The sequence below is a fragment of the Artemia sp. Qi Xiang Cuo genome, chromosome 2 (assembly GCF_049724085.1).
Source record: "Artemia sp. Qi Xiang Cuo chromosome 2, ASM4972408v1, whole genome shotgun sequence".
In the NCBI taxonomy this organism is placed as follows: Eukaryota; Metazoa; Arthropoda; class Branchiopoda; order Anostraca; family Artemiidae; genus Artemia; species Artemia sp. Qi Xiang Cuo.
In genome coordinates this window covers 15,509,210-15,527,834 of record NC_142795.1, presented here as the reverse complement: position 1 = coordinate 15,527,834, position 18,625 = coordinate 15,509,210, and the positions used below count along the sequence as shown (strand labels likewise).

At 34.0% G+C, this 18,625-nt stretch overlaps 1 protein-coding gene across 1 annotated transcript in view; it reads right to left on the bottom strand.

Annotated features, from left to right (window-relative positions):
- Positions 1-3,845: 3,845 nt before the first annotated feature.
- LOC148954938 (zinc metalloproteinase nas-29-like) overlaps positions 3,846-18,625 on the bottom strand; it is a 58,867-nt gene continuing 44,087 nt past the window's right edge. The window contains exons 6-8 of the mRNA XM_089107995.1: positions 14,059-14,199; positions 11,914-12,157; positions 3,846-4,039 (exon numbers count right to left, since the gene is read on the bottom strand). Of these exons, the coding sequence (XP_088964121.1) occupies positions 3,919-4,039; positions 11,914-12,157; positions 14,059-14,199 (506 nt within the window). The 3' untranslated portion in view covers positions 3,846-3,918. The remainder of the gene's footprint in view (positions 4,040-11,913; positions 12,158-14,058; positions 14,200-18,625) is intronic.

The following is an 18,625-nucleotide window of genomic DNA, read 5'->3' as shown; positions in this document are numbered from 1 at the left end:
GAAAACAATAAAGACTTGATTAATTACTTGCAATTTTATTATGATTTCTTGAATTAAATATCTGTATTGTGTCCAGGAAGCGAATTCAAGAAAGCTATTGTTACTTACTTACAATTTCTTCATAATTTAATGAAATGAATAAAACTATTCTAAAGAATAAAGACGGGTTTAAGCTTAAAGATATTTATTGCTTAAACGTATTAACATATTTTTTGAGAAAAAAAAACACCACATATTTACATAAAAATAGTACTTAGAGTTCACACTTAAACATCCAGAAACGATGATCCCATGATATAGATTAGTTGTTTTTTTTACCATGTCTTATGGATTTATCACGATCAGGTATGTCCTTAGGTATCCACTGCGCGAAGAACCTAATCTCGTCCTCAGGACGGTGATAAGCCCCTTCAAATTTAGGACACTTGAATTTTTCTAGATTGAAAAGTGGAATCCTAGGGTCACACTATTAAATTAAAACTTCATCTCTAGGTACATTACCCTTTACGTAGAGTGCTTCAACCCCAAAAAAGCTGCAAATTTCATTGACTTCCTCCTGAACATTTCTCAGTTCCTGACCAGTATTATTAAGTGGTGTAATCACTCTATCGTAGAATCCCAGTCTGTTTATGTAACGTAATGTAGTACTCCACAAGTTTTTATCATACTCAAACAGGTTATAGTTCACTATCCAAGGATAACAGTCAATTTCTTCGAGTTCCATAGACAATAATAAAAATGTACATTCAAATATAACACCACAAGAGGATTTTTTCAAACTGATAAATTCTGTGTCATACAATCCTATCATCTTGGAAGCTATTAATGTTGTTGTTAAGTAGAAAAATACTTCATCAAACTTTTATATCTTCGCTCAAGGTTGAATGGAGTTATGGCTAGGGGGATGAGTCCTAAAACCATCTGAATTCATTGGGGGGACGAGTCATAAAACTCTTGGAAGTCATTGCGGTGAGGAGTCATTGAACTCTCGGTAACTGATAAATTCTGTGTCATACAGTCCCATCATCTTTGAAGCTATTAATGCAGTTTTTAAGTAGAAAAACACTTCATTAAACTTGTATATCTTCACTCAAGGTTGAATGGAGTTATGTCTAGGGGGATGAGTCCTAAAACCATCTGAATTCATTGGAGGGAGAAGTCATAAAACCCTCCAGGAACCTAACACCCATGAACATCTAAAAAACTATGTCTGAAAACCCAAACAGCTAATTAAATATTCTAATTCCTGATTTCAGGCACGTAAGGCTCAATAGTAACTGAAACTCTAAAAAACAGAATATTGATACTAATAGATACAACAAAAATGTTCCTTTAGTAGCTACGCAATTAGGCTAAAAATGAAGATGTTTATGCAGAGTTTCAACTAGCTATGGCTAAGTTTGCTAAAGACCAGCTATTTTCTTGCGAAAGCACACAAAATCAGAAAAAATGTTCAATGTTCCTTTAGTACCTACGCAATTAGGCTAAAAATTAAGATATTTATGCAGAGTTTCAACTAGCTATGGCTAAGTTTGCTAAAGACCAGCTATTTTCTTGCGAAAACACACAAAATCAGAAAAAAATTTTTAATGTTCATTTAGTAGCTACGGATTGATAGTAATAAGTAAGGTACTTAAGTGCAGTTTCAACTGGCTAGGCTAAGTTTCCTAAAGACCAGCACTGTTCTTTCGAAAACACACGAAATAGGAAAAAAAGTTAGATACTCATTTAGTACATACACAATTAGGCTAACAAATTAAGATAGCTAAGTTTGCTAAAGACCAGCTATTTTCTTGCGAAAACACACAAAATCAGAAAAAAATGTTCAATGTTCCTTTAGTAGCTACGCAATTAGGCTAAAAATTAAGATATTTATGCGGAGTTTCAACTAGCTATGGCTAAGTTTGCTAAAGACTAGCTATTTTCTTGCAAAAACACACAAAATCAGAAAAAATGTTCAATGTTCCTTTAGTACCTTCGCAATTAGGCTAAAAATGAAGATATTTATGCAGAGTTCCAACTAGCTATGGCTAAGTTTGCTAAAGACCAGCTATTTTCTTGCGAAAACACACAAAATCAGAAAAAATGTTCAATATTCCTTTAGCACCTACGCAATTAGGCTAGAAGCTTCATACAATAGTCTAATGATGGAGAATCAGTTTTCATTATATCGACAAGCATGCCTTGAGAAAATATCTTCCTTTGAATAGACAACTCTAGAAAATTGTCATCTAGAATGAAACGTTTGTCCAAAAGAACTAGATTCCTCATGATTCGATCTTTCTCGAATCTTTCCATTTTTTAGAGTCCTAACTCTCTCACAACCAACTTCAGACTAACCAGAATTTTTTTCTACTCTAGAAAATATACGCTAGTCTACTATAGAAAGAAAAAAAATACCATTTGTTTATAAAAAATTCTACTTGGCTTAATGACAGAAGTTACGTTAGGTTATTCATAGTCTTATTTTCAATATAGCTTGAAAAGTCATCTAATGCTGGTTAACAAGTATTTAACCAGATACTCTATATTTTTCCTTCACAACATCGCTGCTTCTCATGTTCAAATTTGTACAATGATATCACATATCTAGCATACATACTGTCCCATTCAAGGTATAGTCTACATCCAGCAGTTATTTCCACAGCTAGATTGGGTACTCGTGCATCATCGCTGTTGTTGGCAGCTCCATCATTAATCTCCAATAATGTAAATGCACCACTCATTTTTTTTTCCTCTACTAATATCCTCGCAAATAAACTATTCTCTTTGAATTCAATTCTCTTACTAATATGAATTGTAAAGAAAACTATTCCTTTTATTCAAATCCTAATCACCAATCAAGTTATACCCACTCTCTTTGAAAAGGTGTATACAAGTCCCAGAATAATGTTGAAATTGCTATACCTCCGAGCAAATCCAGAAGGCCATGTGAGGGAGCTCTGAATCTCTTTGAAAAGGTGTATACAAGGCTCAGAAGTATAATGTTGATTACTACTCAAGTTTTTTTCAACTAAAAGTGAGAAGCAACGTTAAAACTTAACAGGAACAAAAAATATTACGTATATGAGATGGGTTGCCTCTCCTCAATACCTTGCTCTTTAGCTAAAGTTTCTTTTTAACTTTTAAAAGAGGTCATTATTCTAATTAAACAGCCTTTGTGATTCAAGAGTCATTTTTAAACAAATGGAACAAAAATCAAACTTAGGTCGTTATAAGATTATCATTAGGTAAATAAAAGTGAAATTAATATGCAAATATCATTTTAATTATTCATTTACGGTGAGCCGAATTCAAAATCTTTATTAATTCAGAACTGTTCAGAAATTAATTTAAAAAAAAGTTTTTTTTTAAAACTGAAAGTAAGGAGCGACATTAAAACTTAAAACGAACAGAAATTATTCCATATATGAAAGAGACTGTCCCGTCCTCAACGTCCCGCTCTTTACGCTAAAGTTTTTTTTATTGTTTTATAAAGCAGAGTTGTGAGAAAGAGTCAAAATTTAGCGTAAAGAGCGGGGCGTTAAGGAGGGAAGAGCCCCTTTCATATATGGAATAATTTATGTTCGTTTTAAGTTTTAATGTCGCTCCTTGCTTTCAGTTAATAAAAAATTGGTTTTTCATTTTATTTAAAGTGATCAATAGTCCTATTTTCCTAAAAATACAGATAAACAAATTTTTTTCCTAAATAATGATGATCAAGCAAATGTTTACAATTAAGAAAAACATCTAAAAAACTTCAACAAAAATTTGAATCTAAAACATAGGGAGGAAATAACTGGCTCACAGAATCTCAGGAATTACGACTGAGGCTTAAATCAACATTGGCACAGCCCTAGTGGTCCAAATGAGTTTTATTTTCTTGCATAACCTTACAAATTTACAAAACATGGATGCTAAAATTTCAAAAATTATATTCTAAAAATACCGAATAAAGATTTTTAGATCTGGAATTTTTTCAAGGATGTACACTCTGTAATAAATCACTGTATCCCCTTTTGGTTGCAGCCTTGCACCATGAAGCTGTGTTCCACACGCCCTGAAATAATTAAGAAACTAATTTTTAATTAAGAGAATTAATAATTAAGAATAATTTTGACTTTGAAACTAACCAAAGTAGAACTACAAGTAAATAAATGAACTGAAATAATATGATGTTGGGAATTTATTTTGAGCAGAATGCAAAGAAAACTTAAGAAAATCTCAAGGATGGTTTGTTTTAATTTCTATGCGCAAAACAATAAATGAATTGAAATAATGTGATGTTGAGAATTTATTTTGAGCAGAATACATAGAAAACTTAAACTAAATCTCAAGGATGATTTGTTTCAATTTCTATGCGTAAAAAAATAAATGAGTTGAAATAATGTGATGTTGGGAATTTACTTTGAGCAGAATACAAAGAAAACTTTAAAAATCTCACAATTTCTATGCGCAAAAAAATTTAATCATAGAGATGAGTCAACTGGAAAAAAAATGTACTGAATACTTTACAAGAAAGAATATCAAGTTGTTATAGATATATTGCTTTAAAAGTTAAATTGTTTGGATTTTTACAGAATATCAAAAGATGAAATTGTCATTTTCGTTACTTGGTCGAATTTTAATCGTTATTTAATCAGTTTATCGTCTGTCTTATATCTTGATACACATAATCGGTATATTAAACTTGTCAGAAGAAACTGACTCGCAACACACTTAAAAAAGGTTTAGGCTACACGGAAGAACGTAATAGCATCACTAATACTTCACTGCCATAATATTTGTTCAAATGAATATAAAAGAAAATAAAATCGTACAGAATCAAGTTCTTCAAGCTTTTATGGCTCTTACAGGATTTAAACTGTTAAGACCTCAATAGGCATGATGCATGCTAGCGAAAAAAAATGTTTAGTGAAAAAATTTGCCATTCGACACTGATTCAGGAATGGCAATTATTATTTCGGTTCGTATTAAAAGTAAAAGATAATCGCAAAAAAAAAATTATGGTGATTTCTAAGAAAAAGACTGAAATCCTCGAAAAGGACGTCAGATCAATATGAAAAGTGTGCCATTGGAAGCAGCATGGTTGAAAACCTTTTAAAGAAAAATTGCAGTCCCCCACCTTGAACAACAAGGAAAATTGCTTTTTTACATGGGTAGCACTGGTCTGTCTACCGTTTTTTTTTCCAGGGCTAGCGGATTACCAGAATATCACATACAGGTGTTTAATGGCTAATTCGAAAGCTATTTCTCATATCTACGTGAATTTCACAATCTGCAAGCACCATACGGCCCTGAAAATAGCACTTTTTGTGCCATTTCTCAAGAGGTGGGCTAGCAGAAAACCAGAACATTGTATACAGATGCTTAATAGATCATATAAAAGCTATTACTTATATCTACATTCTACCTATAAAGGCAAGTTCCAAATGGCATTAAAATGGCACTTTTGGTGCCATGTCCCAAGTGGAAAAACTGGGGCTAGTGTGCTGCCAGAACCTTTTGGAGTCAAGTTTAATGACTCATTTGAAAGCTATTGCTCATATCTACCTACTTTTTTTTAATATCAATTCTATCATCCGTAAATGTAATTTAGCACTAAAAACAACACTTACGGTACCACTTCTTAAGTGGAAAAGCTTAGAAGCATAAAACGGTACCATTGTAATAATTATGGTTCCAAGCCCTTAACTGCAGGTTTATAAGAACACCTCCCGTATAATCCCCCTCCAAGCCCCCAGTGGCGGATCCAGAGGGGAGCGAAGGGGCGCACTCCCCCTAGCGTAGTCTAAAGTAGTGTAGTTTACTTAATTAACTCAAGTTTGCGTTAATTAAACTTGCTTCTAATGCAAGTTTATCGGATCAACCTATTTTGCGCCCACCTCCTAATTTTTTTTTCGGAACAGCCTATTTTGCGCCCCCCTAAAAAAATCCTGGATCCGCCCCTGCAAGCCCCCTTGGTAAGCTACACAATTATGGTCCTACAAACACCAATGGATTAAACTGGATTAATAGAGCAGTGGTTCTGTTGTAAGAGCGCTTTTCTTCAAGTCACAATGCAAAGCGTTCAATTCCTGCTTGGACAATTTTTTATTCATGGTTCTGTCCCTTCTATATGATTTCTTTCTGATAATTCAGTATTTTTTCTTAAATGTAATGCACATATCTTTGAAAATTGTCAAGCATTTTTATTCAAAAGGTAATAGAGGTCATCCAGTTTCATGCAACTACGTTCTTAGTAGATCACTAAACCCATACTCCAACCCCTTGCCACTTAGGTGTTGGAGAAGTATAGGCACGTGATTCTGTAACCACTCAAAGTTGCACATTAAAAGACGAATTACTTATTGTTATATTTAATTATTCAAGTTATTTACTTATTTTTGCTATTTAATAGACGGGATAAAACTATTTATAATTTATTAAAGAGAAACCATAGTACTAAAAACCTATTTGTATTTTATTTTTCTGTGATATTTTTTTAGTTGCCAGACTACATTCTAACTTTTCTTTGTTTATTACTATTCCACACCTGTATGTCCAAAATGTTTTGTTGTTTAGCAGGGGGGGAGGGTTTAGTGAAATAAGCTAGAAATAAGAAAATTTTGCTTATGTTATGGAAATCTTGAAAATCTTTTTTAGAAAAATAGTTACTTCTAGAAGTAAATCGATGCGTAATAAAAATCAAAGAAATTATTTTTTAGTATGCAGATCATTTTTGATATAGAAGAGTGCATATTTGCTTACCTGCTCTACATGGCATTAAACTTATTTAAAACGTTAAATCCAAATCAATGTCGGTTCCAATGTTGGAATACTTAGCTAGTTCCATACTACATCCCTGTTTTCAGTGCCTTAACATATATTGTTTTCTAAAGTATGGATAATAAACTTTTTGTTGTAAACTTAACGTTTTGCAGGAAAACTCAGCTAGTTCCATATAAATATGGTTCATATTTCTGATAGTAAGAGGGCATTAAAAAATAAGCAGAATTTTGTAATTGTTTATTGATTTTTCTAATTTAATGGACCTTTCAACATATTAACTAAATAAACAAGTTTTTTTAACCGAAAGTAAGGAGCGACATTAAAACTTAAAACGACCAGAAACTATTCCGTATATGAAAGGGGCTGTCCCCTCCTCAATGCTTCGCTCTTTACGCTAAAGTTTTTATTATTTAAAAAGTAAAGTTGTGACAAAGAGTCAAACTTTAGCGTAAAGAGCGAGACGTTGAGGAGGGGACAGCCCCTTTCATATACGGAATAGTTTCTGTTCGTTTTAATTTTTAATGTCGCTCCTTACAACTGACTCCTGTAACTGAAGTTAAAAAAACTTGTTTTTTTTTAGTTAACTTCTGAACGTTTTTGAATTAATGCAGCTTTGATTTTGGCTCACCGTACACGAATAATTAAAACGAAATTTGCATATTAATTTTCCTTTTTTTGGCTAATTGGCTTTCTCGAAATTTTGTTCTGACGTAACTTACGAATTAACTTACGTAGCGAATTTCTATTTTCGTATGTTTTTATTACGTATATTAGGGAGTTCGCTCCCTAGTCAATACATCGCTCTTTACGCTAAAGTTCGAATTTTGTTCCCCTGTAACCCCTACTCCGACCCCAACCCCCCACTAGAAAAAATTCCTCCTGAAAACACCTGTATACGCCCCAATAACCAATATTATATGTAAACGATGGGAAATGTTTATAACTTGTAGCCCTTCCCCCGAGAAGTATTGGGGATTATACCATCGTCAGACATATAACTACCAGATTTTTAACAACGCTTGACATAAAAACCGCCTCAAAATTAGGATGGTGGGGTTTCGGGAAAAAAATGACTGTGAGTAGAGGCCCGGCTTCCCTCCAATTTTTTTGGTCACTTAAAAAGGGACCACGAGCTGCTAATTTCAACCCAAATGGATCCTTTCGCAATATTATAGGAGTACTGGATCGATTCAATCACCCCTGGAAAAAAAACAACAACAAAACAAATAAACACGCATCCGTGATCTTTCTTCTGGCAAAAAATACAAAATTCCACATTTTGTAGATAGGAGCTTGAAACTTCAATAGGAGGATTTTATGATATGCTGAATCTTATAGGATAATTTTTATTAAAGTTCTATGATTTTTAAGGGGTGTTTTCCCCTTTTTCGAAAATAAGTCAAATTTCTCAGGCACGTTACCTATGATGGGTAAGACTAAACTTGATGAAAATTATATATTTGAAATCAGCATAAAAATCCGATTCTTCTGATGTATCTATTGGTATCAAAATTCCGTTTTTTACAGTTTCAGTTACTATTGAGTCGGGTCACTCCTTACTTACAGTTCGTTACCACAAAGTGTTTGATAACCGATTTACAACATTCATTGTTGCAATGGAGTTTTAAACATAGACCTCGTTCAATGTCAACTCCTTAACAGCCATAGAAAACAGTTGCCATTACCTTGTTGACAAAAATGTCACGTATTTTTGGAATGCCCCTTGTATTATTTGATTTTGTGGTACCGGGAAGGTAGACTGGGACCCATGAGTCAGAATTGAATGGGGACGATGAACGTGCAGAGCTGTATTGTTAGCCCATTAAAAATAAATAATAGAAACTTAGAAGTCAGTTTATCCGGTATAATTTCACGAAACCTTATGATCGATATGAAAATTATGCTTATTTTTGAAAACCTGAAAATCTTTTATAGAAAAATAGTTACTTCTAGATAAACCAAGGAAATCGATGCGCTATACCAATCTTAGAAGTAAATTCTTAGTATGTAGTTCATTTTAAATATAGTTTTACTTTTATAACTTTAATAAATCAAATAATATTAACATTATGATTACTAAATATCAGTATATGTATATTAAACTGACAATGCACATTCATTTGTATTTTTCAGTAAAGCGCAAATTTTGTTCTGACCTTGGAAAGGCACAGAGGTTTTGCGCCCAACTTATGTTAATTTCTGCTCGTTTTGAGTTTGACTCGGTTATTTATTATAATTTCTGTTCGTTTTGGGTTTCATTTATTTATCGACGCTGATTTGTGGTAGTTTCGGGCTTGATAGATTATTTGATTTTATTTTTGCTAATTTTTTGTTTAATGGAGTTCTTTACTTTTCTTTGAAACACTTATTTTGTGGAAAAAGATTTTTTTTATTAATTTCTGTTCGTTTTATATTGACATAGTCTTTTCAGGGAAAAAGAAAATAATACTTTAAATCTTTTCGTTTTTTAAGACTTTATAGTTTGGCCTGCTATTTGTATGCTGGAGAAAAAATTTTCAGCAATTTTTAACAACATACCCCATTTTAAAAATCTGGACACAAATAGTACTGTTTAACTTAGTTTCATACCCCTCTAGTTGACCTGAAATGGAAAACTTGATACCATTCGCAAAAAAATCTGTTTACTTTCTTTAATAGCTTGGATACACTTACACTATTTTCATTTTGTTAAATTTTAAGAGCAGAAGTAGCATCGAAAGTTTGAACATAATACCCTCAGTCGTTCTTGGGATACTGCTGGGCGTCGGGAGGGGGGGGCTAGGTGCCCTCCAATCCCTTTCGACTTTTAAAGAGGGCACTAGCCCTTTGAATTTCCAATGGAATGAGCCTGTTTTGAAGTTTCTACGACAACATCTTCTATAAAAAAAACCTTATACGCCCCCAGGGCTTAACTGAAAAACTTTGCCGTGGGGGCTGCTAGGGAGTATCCCTTCAAAAACAAAATTATGTACCAGGAAATCAATTACGCTGAACAACATTGATGTCTCGAAATTTCGAGTGGATGGGCCTGGGTGACTGATAGGCGTGGGGGGGGGCTAGTTGCCCTCCAATCACTTTCATACATATACATATATATGTATACATATATATATTATATACATATATATATATATATATATAGTACCAGGCCCCGGCACTCGGCACGCTTCTATATATGGATTCTCACTGTCGCTTGTCTTCTAAACGCAGACAATTATAGACTTTACTTGATGTCATGACGTCCAAATCGGCCTTAAATTAGAAGTCGTGCCTTTGCATAATTACATTTTTTTATATTGGACTTTTAAATTTTGCCTCGGCTTGTCTTTTGTCATTATGTAAGACATATCGCCGAACCTTTGTTTCTTTCAATGTTCAGGTGGTGGGACAAAAACTTTTTTTACTTCCAACGATTTATCTAGTCCAAGTTTTTGATTTTACAAGGTATGGAAGGCATTCACGACCACCTTTGTTTCTTTCTATTGTTCAGGTGGAGGGACAATAACTTATTCTTTTGCCTTGGCTTGTCTTTTCTCATTATGAAAGACATGTCGCCGAACCTTTGCTTTTTTAATTGTTCAGGTGGTGGGACAAAAACAATGAATTTTTTTTTTATTAGAAACACATTCAAGTCTTTTTTTGGAAAATTGTCATCCTAAGACTTCTGGCTTGAAAAAACGATCAGGATTGGTCAAGAGTTTTATAAAATTCTATTACAGCCTTAATCTTTGGGGAAGGGGAATCACGTGAGTGGCGTCATATTTATAGACATTTCAAGAGAATAAATTACGTCATTTTTTATTCAGGAGTAGTAACGTTTTTTGTATCTATGACGCATCCAAAATTACACAAGATAACAAATGACTGAAAAGCTAAAGAAAAGATATGGAACAAGGAACAGCAAAAATCATATTGAATTGCAAAGGAAAATGTTGGACTACAAAATCCACTGCTAGAAGACAAAGCAAAATTACAATGGAATGAAGGAATGTGTCAGTTTAGCGTGCGTGAGTCAGTGAAAGGTAAACAGGTTGAAGGAACCGAAATCACGCTAGAACTATTTAATCGAATTGAAATTGCTGATTATTCACCTTAGAATGAAGAAGTATTATTTTAGTATGTACAAAGATGAACAGACAAGATAAAGGGAATTCACGCCTGAATTTCTTAACTACCCTGGAATGGAATTAAGTTATTTTGATGTCTGTGAAGGATAAACAGAAAAGAATAATTAAATTCGTGTGAATTCACGTCAGAATTTCTTAATTCAAATGAAGTTGCTGACTTGCCACTCTGTGACTTGAAACTACAGTATAAAACGATGATTACGCCAATGCGTAATTTAGATATTTAAGAGGACATAGACATTGGAACATTCCTGCTTGTTACTGAATTATATAACAACGCAATTCAAGCAAAAAATATAACAACTTGGGAAAAACTAGGAAACATTTCTTTGGTATCTATGACGTCATGCGAAATTACACATGATTTTGAACGATTCCAAACAGCTAAAGCAAAAGGCGTGGAAAAATGTATGACGTAATGATGCACAAGAATGAAGCGTAAATGAGATCTGGGGCTATAAGTCATGAGACAACAAGCATCACAACGAATCCTAAATGAAAATAATGGACAACGAAATCTGTGGTTGGAAGAAAGTGACAGGAATTATCATATTGAATCGTAAATGAAATCTGCGGCTGAGATGCAGAGGCTGTTGAATTTAAATAACAAGTACTTTTAAAGCACTATAAGACTTTTGTGTAAAGAGTGGCAGAGAGAGAAGGGGCCTGCTCCTTTGCCCACGGAATAATCTCAGTTTGTTTTCAGATTTAATGTACTTCTTTACTGTCTTTTGAAAAAAAACTTTTTTTTTGTATTTAATATTTGGATATCCAAAGTTTAATTTTTCAAACACGTCTAGGAATCAAATAAGATACGAGAAAACCAAATAAACCAATTGATAGCCCTGTTAAGCTTAAGAGATTCCCATGCAATTGAATCCCCGTTTAACTCAACCCCGTTCAACTCAACCCTCATTCAGCACAACCCTTGATTAGCCCAACCCTATTTAACTCAACCCCCATGCAACTCAAGTCCCATTCAAGTCACCCATTCAGCTCAACCCTTCTTAAATCAGCAACTAGATAATGAATTTACCTCTTATCTGGCCTATATAAGGAATTCATACGAATCTCTAAAAATTCTCTTCTGCATTCAGGATCTTCTGACAACTTAAAATCTTCAAACACAATTTGCAGTCTTCTGTCACTTCTGTGTTTAACTAGCCAAATACATTCCTTCACTGCTGGCAATGCTGATTCCGATATTCTGCCTCTTGAAAAAATATCAGCATCTGATATCATTGTTGTCCTGTTGATTAAACCACCACACCTTGGAGACTCTAAGATCAAATTGCTACAGTATAAGCTATAGTTAGGCAAAAAAAGCTGGAGCAAAATGTCACGCCAAAAACCTTATTTTATAGGATATCAAATTCTGGTGCTGTATTCAGTCTCCATCTATATATTTTTCTTGTGAGACTCATTTTTCTCCTCTCTTTCTTAATATATTAAAATAAAACTGTTGCAAGTCAAAATTATATTTATAGAAGAAACACATTGAAATGACTGTTATACCGAATTGAATTAACTCTTTGGTACAAAATGACGGCTGTACCAATTAAACCCCAAAACAATTCAATGCAGCATCACAAACGGTAGAAGGAAACAAATTCCAATTCTTAGGCACTCATTAACAAAAAATACTGAATATGTTTTTTTCAATCTATCAATTAGGTTTAATTTATTGTTGATGCTTATGCCTCGAAAAATAATGGTTAAACTGACGAAAAAAAAATCTTAGGATTAACATTACAGATACCCATACTTTTTGAGAATAAACTAATAAGGTTAGCTTTGCTCTAACAGGTTCAATTCTACTCCTTAGAATTTGAACTGAAGGTAAGTTTAAATGTTCAAAAGTTGTTGATAAGTAAGCTGGAAAGGATACGGAACCTTATTGGTGTCAAACGAAAAAAAAATCAACTGAAAGTAATGAGCAACATCCGAAATTAAAACGAATGCAAATCATTACATATATAAAGCGGGCTGCCTTCCTCTCAACTCCTCGCTCGTTACACTAAAGCTTATAGTGGTTGAAAAGGCTACTCATTTTAATTCAAATGTCCTTGTGTTTCAGCCGTCGTTTTTATCAAATTGGGACAAAAAGTCAAACTTCAGCGTAAGTAGTGAGTAAAGGAGGGGGAGCACCCCTCACATATGGAATAATTTTGTTCGTTATGGGTTTTAATGTTACTTCTTACTTTCAGTTGAAAGAAACTTGTTTTTATATTTAATTTCTGATCGTTTTTCAAATCGTTATTCTAGTCAGTCGACTGAAGCAATCGTAACCTCTAAAATAGGGTTCTCTAATATTTAAATACATCACACATATATGTCTAAATACATTGGAACATTATATACAAATAGGAAAAGAGAAATGTTACGATTTAAAATCACTCAGCTCTTCCACCTTTGAGCCGGTAGGCATGTGAATGTAATATTTTGTAGCTACATAAAAAAGATTATCATAATGGAAGGGCACTATTACCCCCCCTCCACAACTAGCACCAATAATCAAGACGCAGACCAAAAATATTTCAGGGAATCAAGGGATTAGGGATTAGACTATTTAGCAAGGAATAGATATCAGATTCCAAACCTCACTCCCCCCTCTGAAATGCTCATTCTATATTTGTAAGAATGCTCAATGACAATTAGAATACTTGGACATTGAAACTAGCTCCTTGAGGGATTTGCCTCCCCATCCCTCAAAATAACACACCGCCTCTCCTTCATAATAGCTGTGCAAAATCATTTCTGCTTAAAATTTTATAAAACATGAAGCAAATCAGTTTAGATAAATGGAACTGCAAATAAATACCAGAAATATTTTTCTACGATAAGACAAGAGGTATCACCCTACAGCACCCTTATTCAGGATTAGTCAAATGAAAGGAGATGAGACAATAATTCCCCCCCACCATACTCCTTTTTATATTTATCTGCAGGCACATACAGAGTTAGACAATTTGGGCATCGATATGCGCCTACAAAGTAAGCCGCTAACCTCCTTCATTATATGTGATGTGCAATTATACATAACTAAACATAATTTAGTGAAAAATCAACTGAATCAACTTAGTTACATGAAGCATTAAGATAAATATCCATATTAACCATTTATCTAGATAAAGGATTTTATTGGTATTTCGATGTGTTCATGGGATGTAAAAGAGCTTACCATAATGTGGTAACCTTTTTACGCTTCTTTTCTCGCATCGAAGACCTGATGTCCCGAAAGGGCAAACACACTTGCATTCAGCTCCAAAGAATCCGTAGTTTTGGCATTCCAAGATTTTTCCACAACGGTTTGCCCAGGTATCTGAAAGCAAAGTTTTAGAGAGATTTCAAATGTATTCTTTTACCTTATTTGTCAAGCGCTACTTTTTAAAGTGATTTTGAATGATGAATGTAATGAAATGATGCACATAAATTTACCATTTGAATTTCTGACTCACAAGTTCAAATGTTATTTTCGAAACTGACGCTAAGGCGAAAGGATTAACACTGGTAATGACGTTATAATCGACTATGTTGTTGGCCAGGGACTCTAATCCACGAAAATATAAGGGAGAGGGGGGGAGATTTTTTAAAGTTTTGTAATGAGTTTTTGAATGAAACAGGTGAATTACTAGCATGCTATGCGGATAAATCTTACAGGTAAATTCTCCTTAAAAATGGAATGATAGAGATACTTCAAGGAGAAAGCCAAAGGTACATCATTCCCATATGTTATCTTCATCATTTTACTCAAGAAATTTTTATATCAAGTATTACCGGTTGAAAGCCTTCAATCGGTAATACTTCCGGTAAGATCTTTTCTTAGACGATTTTCATGTCACTCAAGGCTTTTATACTCTCCATTAGAAAGTTTTTGTCAATCAGATGAAATCGTTCAGTTGCTTTTATTTGAGTGTCCAGCTACTTCAGAAGATTCCAGTATTTTATAGCACTATAGCCAGGGTGTAAAAATTAAAGAAAGTTTTGGGCCGTTATCAATCGTAATTTCTTCTCGCACTGAAATGACTCACTCAAAAAGGGTCAATATCCTAAGGAAGGAGATGGTTTAACCAACTCTTGATATTGGAAATTAACTACAATAGCTGTTCTACTGACCTGTCCAAATAGGTGAAAGGACCTTAATTGGGGTTCATATACCTCCATCCGTAAGTTGACCATTTTGTTTCAATGAAATATTTTTTTATGAATGTTGAGATAAAAATATTCTGTTATATTTTTCTTCTCCTTTTTAGTTCATTCAGTGCCAAAAGAGCTTTAGACTACAGACAGTTCCAAAGCCTTATTTTTAAAACGCTATTCTAAGGTAACGCTTATAACACTTGCTTGAGTAGATGTAATTAACGTTAAACAGCGTTACTTGAAGCAAATGCTATTTCAAATACCTCTCTATGAATTTCAGTACTAAAATACTTGATTACAAATAGAGGGGATTTTAAATAAGGCCTAAAAATATGAATTCAAAGCTGTAAAAATAACAAAAAAGCAAAAATTTAATTTTACTGAAACAAATTTGGCCTCCGCCCCTTTTATGTTAGAAGGTAGGAAATATGAGCGGTTTCTTTGAAATCATAGGATTTAATTTGCAAATTAAAATCTATGCAAAGAAAAAATATGAATCTTCTGATTTATTTGCTATGACTAGTACGAGCTATTATGCTTAGCAACTTGTTACTAAAGCTTTCTTTTTATAGTTTCATAGCATCTTTTACAAATTTTGTTTCTTGTTTTTGTCTTCAGATTAATCATTACTCAGTAAAAAGAGAACTTGGTACGGAAGAATTTAAATGGGAGTATCGGTATCGAAAACCAGCTACAAAAACTTTCAGTTTCAGGCAGCTGCTAAAACTACTAAAATTAGAAAAAGATAAAAAATCAGAGAGCTCTATTGAGCCAAAAATGGGCAGAAATAAAGTAAAATAATCTTCCAAGCGTAAAACTACCCCAAATGACTATCAACAATTAAATAAAACTCAAAACGAACGGAAATTATAATAAATAGATGATTCTAACTTTCAAACGAGCAAAATCACCATTACTAGGGCTGACAACCCCAATACCTTCTCAAGGCCAGAACATAACTTGGGCTTTGCTGAAAAAAAAAAAAATACCGTGGATTGTCAGTTTAATTTATCTATATGGATATTTATTCCTTAAAAAAAAAATGGGTTAAAAAAGCGAGTAAAAATTTTTTTTACTTGTTTAAGCAAAACAAAAGTGAAAACATTTAAACATATTTTATTTTTAGTAAAGCACAAATTATGTTCTGGTCCTGAGACGGCATGGGGGTTATCAGCCCTACTAATGTTAATTTTTGCTCGTTTCGAGTTTGACTCCGGTATTTGTTCTAATTTCTGTTCATTTTGAGTTTCATTTATTTATAGATAGTCATTTGTGGGAGTTTTACGCTTGGATGATTACTTGACTTCATTTCTGTCCATTTTTGGCTTAATGGAGTAATTTACTTTTCTTTGAAAAGCTTGTTTTGTGGAAAAACTTTTTAGATGAATTTCTATTCGTTTTTTATTGACAAAGTAATTTTCATGAAAAAAAATAATTTTTTATATCTTTTCGGTTTTTTTTAATGAATCCATAGTTTGGCATAATTGTAGGGGCTTGACATGCCCAATATACCTGAAGACATTGTTGCTGGACCGTTCTACTATGCTGAATAAAATAGTTGCCTCAAAATTTTGACTAGGTGTGTTTGGGAAATAAATCGGTTTGAGAGACGGGCTGATTGCCCTCTAATCTCTTTTAATTCTTAGAAAGGACCCTAAAGCTTTTAATTTTGAATTGAATTAGTTCCTTTAAAAGTTTCAATGAAGTTGCTAGCTATTATAGAGTGGTGCTGCCTATGATATTGCTTATATGCTTTTTGAAAACCTGCATGTATATAGTTTTTTTTTCGAACGCCCCCTAAACACTTCCTAGAAGTTCCACCTTAATACTCTAAGCGTCATTAGTTACAGTAACTGTAGTTGTAGTACTAAAAGTATACACATAGGGCCTTCTGGCTAGTTCAAAATCCCCCACAGCTTACTCTTAAAAATCTAACTTAATAACACAATTTCTTCTTGAGATATTGCTTTGACACCTTTTTAAAATCCACTTGCTCATTTTTTTTTTTTATTTAGTTCACCTAAATATATTTGTCCACCTAAATGTTTCTTATATTTGATTACTGAAGACATTGTTATGTTCTCTTTGGACTATTGGCTACAAAATGGTTGTCTCACAATTTCGATCGAATGCGTTTGGGGAAAAAAGGATATCAGGGAGAGGGGGAGGGCTATTTTCTCTCCATCACGCTTGGCTCTTAAAATGGAACTAGAATTATGCATTTCCAATCAAATGAGCCTCCTCTAAAGTTCACAAGACCACCTCTTCAAAAGAACATTACATCCCCCCGGGGCATAACTCAAACCCTTATCCTCATGTTTTAGGGAATTGTGTCAACCGCAAAGGCCGTGTTATGAGATCTTTGGACTATTTTTGAACAAATGGCAATCTTAAAATGTCTATTGGATGCATCGGGGGAAAATATGACGTGGAGAGCGGTATAGCTGCCCTCCGATAAATTTAATTCTTAGAATTGGCCCTTTAACTTCCGATTTCCAATCCAATGTATACGACCACCGTTTCCATAAAAACCTTAAATGCCCTCGGGGCATACCTTACAACCCTTGCCCTGAGGACTGTGAGGGGGTTCTCATCCTCAAAGACATAGTTTCTGGACTTTTAAACTACGTCAAACAAAATAACTATCTCGAAATTTTGACTGGAAATGTTTGGGGAAATGATCGGCGTGGGGGATGGTTGCCTTCCAATCGCTTTTGACTATTAAAGAAGGCACTACCCTTTCAATTACCAACCGACTGAGGCCTTTTTGAAGTTTCTACGACAACAAATGACCATCTTAAAATTTCTATCAGATGTATTTCTGAGAATACGACGTGTGTGCGTGTGTGGTGTGGGGGGGGGGGCTATTTGCCTTCTGATCACTTTGAATCTTCAAAAGAGCACTATAGCTTCTGATTACCAATCCAATGAGCCCTCTTTGAAGTTTATATGACCACCATTTCTATAAAAACCTTATATGCCCCCAGGGCGTAACTTACAATCCTTTACCTGAGGGCTATATGGGGGGGGGGAGTTATCCTCAAAGACATAATTTCTTGATCTTTCAACTATACTGAACAAAATGGCTATCTCAAAAATTATGATTGAATGTGTTTGGGGAAATGATTGGTGTATGGGAGGGGGGTGCATGACCTTCAATCACTTTTGACTCTTAAAAAGGCGAGTAGAACTTCTGATTACCAATGAAATAGTCCCCCCCTGTGAGGTTTATACGACCACCCTTTCTTTAAAAACCTTATATCCCCACAGGGCATAACTTACAACCCTTGCCCTGAGGTTTTTTTTTGGGGGGGGGGGGTGTCATCCTCAAAGTCTTAATTTCTGGACCTTAAAACTACACTGAACAAAATTGCTATCTTTAAAATTTTGATTGGATTTGTTTGGGGAAGTGACTGACGTGAGGGAGGGGGAGGTGGATCCCCTTCTTGAGCTCTTTTGAAGTTCCTTTGACATTCTTTTTCTATAAGAAGTACCCTGGTCTAAAAAGAACAATATAGTGTGCCCACATTGATCTTTACTTAGGCAGCGCTATAGCGCTGCCTATGATATTTTGTCTCGAAATTTCAATTATACAGCACTGGAAGTGC